The 11973-nt window shown below is 49.0% G+C and overlaps 1 protein-coding gene across 1 annotated transcript; it reads left to right on the top strand.

Annotated features, from left to right (window-relative positions):
- The first annotated feature begins 810 nt into the window (after positions 1 to 810).
- On the top strand, positions 811 to 10094 carry LOC137564318 (E3 ubiquitin/ISG15 ligase TRIM25-like). Its single transcript, XM_068278052.1, has 2 exons — positions 811 to 840; positions 6685 to 10094. Exon 2 carries the CDS (start codon positions 6687 to 6689, stop codon positions 8286 to 8288), a length of 1602 nt encoding a protein of 533 aa, XP_068134153.1. The 5' UTR covers positions 811 to 840; positions 6685 to 6686; the 3' UTR covers positions 8289 to 10094.
- Positions 10095 to 11973: the final 1879 nt, after the last annotated feature.

Genomic DNA, 11973 nt, shown 5'->3' with positions numbered 1-11973 from the left:
CACTAGGAAGCAGAGCTGAGATGGATCGCTCTGTTGGAGGGGAGCCAGCCTTGCCGCAGGGACAGGTAGATGAGAGAGAGGGAACATGGGTGCCACTGCCAGATATGTGTAGAGCACACATACTGGCTATAACGTGCTGCTGATTATAGGCTGTCTGTTCCGTAGTTGTGCACAGTGAACACATTGGAAGCTTTCGGCTCAGCTCTGCACAGCTCAGTAACTTTGCAGGCACTGTGATTGCAGCGCAATATGATCCTCCTAAACAGCTGCACTTTACTTTGGGGAATGCTTTCTTTCACTGTGCGACGTTTGCATGCAAAGTACACAGATGAGCATATAGGTAAAATACATGTAAAGCATATGATTGCAGCATGTGGGTATTGTGTGCAAGCAAACATTTCTGCTCTCTGCTCGTCCCTCCTGCCTTCTCTGTCCACTCCCTGCCCTCTGTCCATCTTCTCCCCTTCTCTGTGTGTCCACCCCCCTCCCTTTCTCCTGTCCACAGCAGGGAAAGACCTGTCCTGCTATTCATTTCACCCCCCCCCCCCCCCCCCCCCAATGCTTCGATAGTAAAATGATCCGAGATTCGGATCAAAGATCCGGATCTTTTCAATGATCCGATTCGAATCATCCGGATCATTGAAAAGATCCGAACTTCCCATCTCTACTGAGCAGGAGAGATCAATGGAGCCTCCATAACTCCTTTATTCCTCCCTCCCTCCAATCAGTGACAGGCTTTGGTGCTGGCTTCTCTCTCCCTCCAATGAAAAGCCAGCCGAGGGAGCCGCCCACACACATCTAACCAGGAAGCAGGTGCAGGGGGAGTGAGAGAGCCACGTGGTGAGTGAGTTGTATACCTCTGTGTTACAGCATTAGATCTATTCTGTAGATGGACTTTAGGGCAAAACTGAGGGGGGAAAAGTAGAAGGATCCCAGGGATTAAGTGTTCTGCAGGTTAGTGCGGCTCCTTGTTCTCCCCAGCTGGTATCACTGTGTGAATTACTCCTGTACAACCAGCTGGGGGGAGAGATGGAGCAGGAGAGGTGATTTTCCCCAGGGCACTGCACGTTGTATTTTACCTTCAGAGCAGAGGATCAGTGCAAAGCGCCCTCCAGGACAGCTTGTCTGTGTGACATAAACAAGCATTATTAGCAGCTTGCTGCAGTGCAGTGTGAAAGGTGGGGGCTGCTGGTAGACTAGGACACAGGCAGGAATCATGCAGGGAAGGAGGTCTGCTCATCTGCAGATATCTCTCTGACCCCCTCTGGAGTCAGGTTCAGTGTTGCCAACTCATCCCTTTAATTACTGACACCTATGAATTATACAGGTTTTGTGGCTAGGTAGATGCAGTTAAGGCACTGATTATGTGCAAATAGCCCCAGAACCTGTATAACCTAGATGTGTCAGTAATTAAAGGGATGAGTTGGCAACACTGGTCAGGTTACTCATCAGTCAGGTCTCCTCCTGCCACTTGTTTTCCTATGGCTTAACCCTTTAGAGGCAAATTCTTCTGGAAACTTGGGCCAGCAAGTCCTGTCAGAGCATGCTGAGACTTGTAGTTCCCAGGAGTAAAGGTAATATTTATAACCTTATGAGCTGCAGCTCCTCTGGATGATCTGACAGGACATGCTGAGCCACAGACTCAGTGGTTTAATAAACTGAGGAGTCGGATGATTTTTGCAACGACTCCACAGCCCTGAAGGTAAGGGGGTCAAAGTTTAGCGCAATGATGATGTACAGGGGATGAACCGATTCCACCATATATTCGCCTGAGGTGGCGAATGCGATCTTCGCAGCAAATTATTCACCTGGCGAATACTTCGGCCCATCTCTAGCCATGAATGCATTCATTTTTCTCATCCAATCTGGACTGACAATAATCTATGACTCCAAAACATCTGATCAACTGACCTTTCATCATCCAGGTAGTTAGAAACGGAATCAGGCTTAAATTGTTTATAAACTAAACCAATGAGTAAGCATCCCCCACTGAACTACATGCAGCCTGGCAGTGATTGTGAGCTCCTCTGAGGACAGTGACATGCCTGTACAGCACTGCAGAAGATGACAGCACTATGTAAATACTAAAAAAATCAATAATGGTGCCATTTTAGACCCACCCACAGCTCTCCTTACTGCTGACTCTGCCCCCTGTCCGTCTAAAATTTGGGCTGTCCTTATTTTTTGGGCTTTTTATCCTTGAAAAATTAGAAATTAGGTTGACAGCCCTGCATTATATACCTGTCTGGCTGGAGTCTGGACTGCCCACGGGTGTACGAGAGATATCGGCGCGGGAGACTTGGGCGCAGGATACAGCCGGTATATGGCTGATCCTGCTTCTGCACAAGTTCCCGGCCATGTTAAACTCTATTCCCCCCCCTCCAGGCCGCCATGAATTGTGGGGAATGAAACAATTCGGCAATTGCTGGAAGCCGAATTATTGTTTTAAAAGTAACTTCAGCTCCGTCTTCTGAGGGCGCCGAAGTTACTCCCTGTGCACTGCTATAGCTGTAATTCCTATTATGGTCTATGGTGGTGCCAGCTGCTCCCAAGTCTCCTGCGCTGGATTCACCGTGTTCGGCCCACGGAAGTCAATTATTATGCAGCTGCTGCCTGAGGCTGAGCTACAGCCTACCACAGCCAGCACAGTAAGGCCTCTTTTCCACAGACTGTTCAACTGTGTGCTCAGCAAGCAGTTAACAGGCAGCAGTTGTGAGTTTGAGAGGCATTTCACTGCCTATCAACTGTCCGTGGAAAAGAGGCCTATCTGCTACACCGCCTCCTGTATCATTTGCTTTGCTCAGATCCCTGCTCGGCCCCGCCTCAGTCACTTCGGTTCATGACAGTTAAATTCCTGTGTTGCATGCTGGGAGCCGCTGCCGGAAGTAGTGAGTGGAGGAGTGGATGCCTGGCCGCCTGGGACAGTGTGGAATAGTGGCAGCAACAGTAGTACTCAGTGGCGGTAACGTCACTCACAGCAAGCAATGGAATCTGCGTGCTGCTGCCTGCGTGACCTTGCCACCAAGTATCACCAGGCTGCTGCTATTCCACCATTTCCCTTACAGCGCAGGCAGAGTGGGCGGGCCAAGAGGCTAAAGGGTAGTCTGTCGGCAGGCACTGTCTGAACTGGAGACAGTCAGAGGAACTCAAAATTGAATTTCTACCATAGTCAATGTCTTATGTCCTAGGGGCAGTCAGAAGAGCTCACAATCTAATCCTTACCATAGTCGATGTCTAATGTCCTGCCATTTATATAGCACTGATATCTCCTGCAGCACGTTACAATGTACATAGTCATGTCACTGACTGTCCTCAGAGGAGCTCACAATCTAATCCTACCACTGTCATAGTCTAATGTCCTACCATATTATATTCTGTATCTATACAGCACTGACATCTTCCACAGCGCTATACAGAGTAGTAGTACATAGTCACTTCCCTCACAGGAGTCAATCTAATCCCTACAATAGATGTATTAGACAGCTGTCACGTTTTGTTTTGTTTTCTTGGGAAGGGGGGGGGGGGGGGTGTCTGTGGATAATCAGCACCGAGTGTCAAGTACCCTAGGTACCCCACTGGAACAGGGAGAGAGCTGCTGCACATAGGGAAGCGTCAGCTAGGTCTCTGTTCTGTGTTCTCAGTGCAGAATCTTGCTGCTACCACATTGTCCTGAACAGCTAAGCCCTTCTTAGGGCTGATTCATTGTTTTTCTTGCTATTGTATTGCTGGCCAGTGCACAAGTTAGCAGTTGGAGACAGGTCTGCTGGTCCTAGTAGTGCACTGACCATAACCCACCTTCATACCACTACTGGCATCTAGTTTCCACTCGCCCCTGTGTAAAACCTCAGTGCTGTAGGACAGGTCTGCTGGTCCTAGTAGTGCACCGACCATAACCCAATAATTCACACCACTACTGGCATCTAGTATCCACTACTGCCCCCTGTATAAGACCTCAGTGCAGAATCAGTGTTTTATTGATCACCTAACTGTCATTGAGCTACCTCAGCCTGACAGTAGATGCTGGAAAACCGCAATTGCCTGCACTCCCACGATTATGCGCACAAGCACAGCGGCCACTACACACCATTACACAAAGATTGCCACGAACTAGCGTTCATATCCTGATGTAATCACTAAAGGTCTGCGATGCGTTAAACGCGGCATTTCGTCTGTAAGTGTGAAGCCGGCATAACACTTACACTACCTGATCGACATGTACACACGCTCAGGGCAGTCTCTAGAAAATTCCTGTGGAGTCGGGTATAGGTGCACGTAGTATAGGTAGCCAGTATAATTTCCCCCAGTATAGGTTAGATAGGTAGGTGCCCCTAGTGTAGGTTAGCTAGGTAGGTGCCTCCAATATAGGTAGCCAGCATAGTTGCCAATAGTATAGGTTAGATAGGTAGGCACCCCCCAGTATAGGTTAGATAGGGGAACCAGTATAGGCTTGATAGGTAGGAGACCCCAGTATAGGTTAGGTAGGTGCCCCCCAGTAAAGGTTTGATAGGTAGGTGCCCCCCAGTATAGGTTAGATGGGTGCCACCATTATAGGTTAGATAGGTGCCCCAGAGTACATTTAATATCGGCGCCGGTAGACTTGGGCGCAGGACACAGCTGTTATATGGCTGATCCTGCTTCTGCACAAGTCCGGGCCGTATTAATTACTATTCCCCCTCCAGGCCGCCATGGATAGTGGGGAATGAAATAATTCGGCTTCCAGCGATTGCTGGAGGCCGAATTATTGTGTTTTTTTAAGCAACCACGGCTCCGTCCTCTGACGGCGCCGATGTTGCTTACTGAGCGCCGCTATAGACTGATTCCCTTTATAGTCTATGGCGGCACTGGCTGCGCCCAGATCTAGCAGAGCTGAAAAGCACTGCTCCGGGTGCCCCAGCATAGATTAGCTAGGTAGGTGCCCGCAGTATAGGTTAGATAGCTAGGTGCCCCCAGTATATGTTCTATAGGTAGGTGCTCCCTCAACCCGTATAGGTTAGATAGGTGCCGCCAGCATAGGTTAGATAGGTAGGTGCCCGCAATATAGGTTAGATAGGTAGGTGCCCCCCAGTATAGGTTAGATAGATAGGTGCCCGTAATATAGGTTAGATCGGTACCTCCAGTACAGGTAAGGTAGGTGCCTGCAATATAGGTTATACAGGTAGGTACCAAGTATAGGTTAGATAGGTGTCCCAGAATAGGTTAAATAGGTAGGTACCCCCAATATAGGTTAGATAGGTAGGTGAGCCCCCCCATTGGTGATGGAGGGGGGAGCTGCGGCCACACTGAGACTCAGCCACTGGAGGGGAGCCAGACTTCCTCCTCCCCCCCCCTTCCTCTCCCCGGGGTTCCCCTCCATGCTCCCCCTCTTTGCAGAGTTAGCGCAGGGAAGGGAAGCATGTATTAATAACTCACCTCCCTGCTTGTTCCAAATGCCGCCGCTCACTTGCCTTTGATCTCCGTCTGCATAACAGGAAGTAGAACATGTGTACTCGGCTATGCAGACAGATCAGAGGCAAGTGAGCGGCGGTGAGTGGAACAAGCAGGGAGGTGAGTTATTAATACATGCTTCTTTTAACACATGATTCCCCTCCATGTGCTAACTCTGCAAAGAGGGGGAGAGGAAGGGGGGGGGGGGGAGTCAGTCTCAGTGTGTCTGCAGCACCCCCCCCCCTCCCACCAGCGCGCAGGGGGAAGGCACGCCCCTAGAAACGGGGCTGCACACGCTGGATGTTTTAAAGCACGTTATTCCACCATTTTAGGAATGTCATGTGATTTCTACACTTTAGCGATTAAAACATGACTCTGTGCCAACTCTGCAATTTTTGGTGGGGCTTTTGCCATGGATCCCCCTCAGGCACGCCACAGTCCAGGTGTTAGGCCCCTTGACACAACTTTTCCATCACTTTTGATGCCAGAAACAGTCTTTGTAGTTTTTAAAATTCTCCTGCCCATTGAATTCTATAGCGATTCGCAGATTCGCAAATTTTTGTGGAGATTTGCAATCGAAATTTGCGAACCCAAGATTTGATATTTGGCCCATCACTATGCATGGCCAGCTTTGTCCCAGTAGTATCTCTACAGATTGAGCAATACACTGACTCAGCTCCACCCTCAATGGCTATCATTCATAAAGCATTTCCGCATGCGGAAATGCTAAAAACAGCTGACTTTACCGACCAGTTAGCAAAGTCAGCATTCATAAAGCCTCTTTCCGCATAAAAAAATGACACTACCGAGCAGAGTGATAAATCACCGCCTTGTGTGGTGATTATCCGAACAAATGTAGCAAAATGTTCATTCGTAAAGATCACTGCAAGCGGTGAGAGGTCGGGAAGTACCGCTTCCTCTGATGTGGCGATACCAATGTAAGTGAATGGAGACACACAGACCTCCCAGGCAGCTGCAGCAGAGCGGAACACGGAGAAATGTATCAACTCGGCAGCTTCCTGTGTCTCCGCCTGCCTACCGCCAGCCTACCACCTGCCTAGTTCGGGGAATCTCCGCACTGCCACCGCACCTGGATGTTTTTTTTATGAATGCCCACCCAGAAGTCTAAAACACAGACAGCGGTGTTTTCCCACACTGATTCCCCGTACCGACAGCTCCTTTATGAATGATAGCCATTGTGAGTCACATCCTGCTGTTTCCTGATTGTCAGTTACTTTCATTTCTCTCTTCCACTCTCAGCCATGGCCTCTGCTGATGTGAGGAAGGAGCTGCTGGACTGTTCCATCTGCCTGAACACTTATACAGATCCTGTAATACTGAGATGTGGACACAACTTCTGCCGGGGCTGTATTGATTGTGTGCTGGACTCACAGGAGGGGGCTGGATGTTATTCCTGCCCAGAATGCAGAGCAGAGTGTGTGGAGCGCCCTGTCCTGGTCAGGAACATAAGTCTGAGTAACATTGTGGAGAGTTTCCAGCCTGCTCAGCCACATCAGGAGGAGAGTGGAGTCTTCTGTACCTATTGTGTGGATTGCTCTGTTCCTGCTTTTAAGTGTTGTGTATTGTGTGAGGCTTCTTTGTGTGATAAACACCTGCGAGTCCACAGCAAGTCACCAGAGCACATCATCACTGATGCCGCCACTTCCCTGGGAAACAGGAAATGCTTTGTGCATAAGAAGATCCTGGAGTATTACTGCACTGCGGACAATGCCTGTATCTGTGTGTACTGCAGAGTGGATGGGGAACATCAGGGACACAAGGTGGAGAAGCTGGAGGAGGCCTCTGAAAAGAAGAAAAAGATGCTGAGAAATGATCTGCTGAATCTGACTACAGAGAGAGAGAAGGCTGAGAAAACAGTCCAGAAGCTGCAGGAACACATGAGAAGCACACATGGAAAATCAGCTGAGGTGAAAGCTAGAGTGACTGTCCTGATCAGAGACCTGAGGAAACAGCTGGAAGACCTGGAGGAGAAAGTCCTGGCTGAGGTCTCCAGGCAGGAGGAGCAGATGTCACTTTCTATTTCTCTTTCCATCAAACAACTTGAAATAAAAAAAGAGAAGCTGTCTGGGAAAATGGGTCACATTGAGAAGCTGAGTAACATGTCTGACCCACTGACTGTCCTACAGGAGCCAGACACAGGTGACTTGTGTGACACTGAGGAGGGGGGTAATGGGGACACAGAGGGACATGATAAATGTCACCAGGGTGCAGGGGGTCTGGATGTGGCTCTGATCTCACAGACATTACATACATTGTCTGGCATAATAACTGAGGTAAATGGAGGGATTTATAGTAAATACATAATGACAGACATATCACTGGATGTAAACACAGCTAATGATTATTTAAATATATCCGATGACAGGAAAACTGCATCTTATGTATCAGTAAAGCAGGACCGCCCAGCAAGACCAGAGAGATTTCACAGTTATAACCATGTAATCAGCAGTCAGAGTTTCTCCTCAGGGCAGCATTACTGGGAAGCTGAGAGCAATGAAACAGGGTACTGGGAGATTGGAATGTGTTATCCCAGTATAGAGAGGAAAGGTGATCTGTCGCATTTTGGCTATAACAACAAGTCCTGGTGTTTGTGGAGAAGCAATAATCAGTATTCAGTGATCCATGACAGTAAAGTGATCCAGATTCCTCACAGTGTCGCCAGTAACAGAGTCCGAGTCTGCCTGGATTATAAGGCCGGGCAGCTGTCCTTTTATGAGCTGTGTGACCCAATCAGACACTTACACACCTTCACTGCCACCTTCACTGAGCCCCTCCATGCAGCGCTATGTGTGTATAATAGAAAGGGTTACTGGGTGAAAATTCTGCCCTATAAGTGCTTATGAAATGTAACAATATAACTTACTGGCCAGATTTATACATTTTATTTTCTAAGTACATAGTCTTTGGCAGGGCCGGATTTATACTTTTTACCGCCCTAGGCCATCTGTCACCAGCCCCCCTCGCCTCATACACATACCAATACACAAATTTCAACAGCATGCCACCCCCCCCCCCCCCCCCCCCAGAAAACAGAGCCTGAAAATACTACAGACAACTTCTTACATCCCACCATTCTAGCACTGGGCCTCTCTGCTCAAATAGGTTTCTTCATTGTGCAAGCACAGGCGTGGGCGAGAGTGACCGCACCGGGCATGCGCAAGTATGGTCTGCGCATGCCCAGTAGAACCAAGGCACTTGTGCAAGGTTTTTTTGTTTGTTTTTTACCCTGTGCACTTGCACTTCATTTTACTGGGCATGTGCAGACCTTACTTGCACATGCCCAGTACAGGTACACTCGCCCATGCTCGCTTGCTCATTGAAAAACCTATTCAACCAGAAAGGAACGCAGCACTGGAAAGGTGGGGTATATGAAGATACAGTAACCCCCTGGACTATCCTCCCCGTCCATAGAGGCACCACAGCTCCCAGCAAGACCTACCTCCCTTATAGAAGTACCACAGTTCCCAGCATGCTCCTTCCCTCCATAGAGGCACCACAGCTTCCAGCAAGCCCTACCTCCCTTCTAGAGGCACCACAGCTCCCAGCATGCTTCTTCCCTCCATAGAGGCACCACAGCTCCCAGCATGTACCTCTTCCATCGAGGCCCAACACTTCCCACATAGTATTGGGTTGTCTCCCAGGGCCTCAGGATGTGCTGGGCCCCCAGGCCTACTCCAGTTTGAATAGTGGTCCCTCAGGGCCCCTACAGAACATTTTCAGTGGAACGCACTCACCTGGCTTGCTCCTCTGTGTGCTTCATCCTCGTGACCTGACAGAAGGTACATATTCAAGTGGTCACAAAGCATGCAGAGGAGAGCACCAGCCAGACAGATGTCTGTGTGCACCGCTGTGAAAACTCAGGAGCTGTGGGGGGCTCACTATTCACTTTGGGGAAGAGCAGCTGGCTCTGGGGCACTGAGGGAAAACAATACTATATGGAGCAAGAGGGGCATGCTGGGATCTGTGGTGTGTCCATGGAAGGGGGAAACATACTGGGAGCTGTGGTGCCTCTATGGAGGGAGAGAGGCATGTTGGCAGCAGTAGTACTTGTATAAAGGGGGGGGGGACTTGCTGGGATATGTGGTACCTCTATTGAAGGGAGAAGGGCTTGCTGGGGGCAGTGGTACCTCTAGAGAGAGGAAGTGGACAAATGGGACATGTAATGCTGTGGGAGAGGGGATGTCAGGACTCAGGAGCATGTACTCGCATGCATGCAGGCCAGGGTCACAGAGACATCGGATTCTCCAGCTTCCTGTTGCAGCCAGTGAAGGCTGCACTACATCTCCCCATGTTAGCTGAGGTGTCCCATTCAGCTGAGCACTCTCCCCTTCCCCCGTGCTTTGCTGTCTGGAGTCTTGGGAGGGGAGAAGGAACAAACAGCTGCCATGTGATCCTGGTCTCTGCACAGCAGGAAGTTGTCAGAGGCAGGCCATGCTGTCGGCTGAGCTGCAGGCTGTGTTAGCTGCCTCTGCCTGCTGGGCTCTTGTACCAGTGAGTCCGACCCGACCATTCAACCTGCCCATGCTTTTAGCCTTCTACAAACACCCTGTCAAAGCGTCCCCGGCTGTACTCTCCTCCACGGCTCTCCACAGATCAGCTGTTTCAACCGTCAGCCTGTATCCCTGTGCCGCTCCTTCCCGCTCGCTAACCTGCCCGCACTTTGTAAACACAGATCCTCCTTCATAAGGTTGCTGCAGCTTGCAGGGCTGCCCAGATTTTAATAAATAGTGGCGCTTCCTTCATCAGAGCGATGAGACTTCCCAGTGACGCGCCGTGTAAGTCAAATACAGGAAGTGACCTCACTCACTTCCTGTACACGGCACGTCACTGGGAACTCTCTAATCGCTCTGAAGGAAGCGCCGCTATTTATATGTAGCTATTTGTTTGAATCCGGGCAGCGCTGCAAGCTGCAGCAACCTTATGGAGGAGGATCTGTGTTTACAAAGTGCGGGCAGGTTAACAAACGTGAAGGAGCGGCACAGGGATACAAGCCGGGGCGGCCACACAGGCTGATGATTGAAACAGCTGATCTGTCAGCTGCAACTGCTCCCCAGCCAGGCTGCCGCCCTAGGCCATGGCCCTTGTGGCCTGCCCACAAATCCGGCCCTAGTCTTTGGTGGCCAATGGATGAATCTGATATATGTATAAATATAAGATAAACAATATTTTGGGGTTGTATTGTACTTGTGTGTTTTACCAGAAATTGATAACTGCATTATGGGAGGAACAGGAAGCTGGAGGCACATGCAGGCTGGAATCACAAATACCAGCGAGTGTTCCAGGTGTACAGCAGAGTCTGGAACAAGCATACAGCCAGTAGAGTCACAGCTGCATCATTCTTGTTCTGGTCAGTGCCTCAGGCGGTATTAGAAGCAGATCAGCATGACAGGCAGGCAAGTAGCATTCTGTAAGAGTCAGAGATATTGCCTTCTATATTCCAATTCCTACCACATTAAAATAAAACTGAAGTGATGGGGAAAAGAAGAAGTCAGATACTTACCTATGGAGGGGAGAGCTGTAGATTTTTTAGGGCCTTCCCTGTCCCCTATCTGTATCCCCTGCTTCCAGCACTGTCCCCCTTGTTGCATCTATTCGACCAACTGGTTGAATACACCTTCGGGGACCCTCGGAAGGCTTTGAGAGCACTCATATCCCCAAGTGCTCCTGATGGGGGGGGCGCTCTGTACTGCGCATACTGCAAATTTAAATGGACCGCACTGAAACGAGGGGACGGAAAGGTAACGGAATGCTCTATGATATCCAGAGCCTTCTTTCTCCATTTGAAACTATTTGACTTTTTATTTCTAGCTTCAGTTTTGCTTTATAGTGAAACTTGCGTTTTTTTTTTTTTTTTTTTTTAGAAATAAACATTCCTTCCATCTCAGCTGTACACATTGCTAGGATTAATGGCAAACCTAATTTCACACTGCTTACCTTTTTCATAACTGCATACTAATGCACAGCTGCTTTATGCCTAGTACACACAATGAGATTTTCAGGCAGATTTCCTGCCAGAGCGATTATTTTAACATGTCCGATCTGATTTTGATTGCTTTTCCGTTCACTGCTATGGAAAATTGATCTTAATCAGATCGGACATGTCAAAAATAATCGATCTGGCAGTAAATCTGCCTGAAAATCTCAGTGTGTACTAGGCATTACAGAGGGGGCATCTATCAATATACCTGCAGGGGATTGTAAAGCCATTTGCATTGCCAATCAGATGTTTGCTTTATAGCAACTAATGTGTGATGAGCCTGCCCTGGTTTGGGATGTGTGTGAGCACTTTGTGTAGTGACGTGTGCCTGGTGATTTGTGATAGATTCACAAGATAAGTCCGATGCAGAAATAAAATGTTATGGGGATTGTGGATGATTCACACAGCTATTTTACCTTACCTGTTTTCACCAGATGAACCCAATGGGTTTCATTCGGATTCATCCAGATAATTACTGCACCTGATGGGGCGGGTGAGCGAGGGTTAACTGCAGTCTTCTTTAATCCGTCCCACGTCCCATCTCACACGGC

Source organism: Hyperolius riggenbachi, chromosome 3 (assembly GCF_040937935.1).
Source record: "Hyperolius riggenbachi isolate aHypRig1 chromosome 3, aHypRig1.pri, whole genome shotgun sequence".
Lineage (NCBI taxonomy): Eukaryota > Metazoa > Chordata > Amphibia > Anura > Hyperoliidae > Hyperolius > Hyperolius riggenbachi.
The sequence above is the reverse complement of the archived record's forward strand: the minus strand, read 5'-3'. Positions and strand labels throughout refer to the sequence as shown.

What these genes read in the sequence shown, in the direction of transcription:
- LOC137564318 (XM_068278052.1), top strand. Translation starts at nt 6,687, where the DNA reads ATGGCCTCTGCTGATGTGAGGAAGGAGCTGCTGGACTGTTCCATCTGC.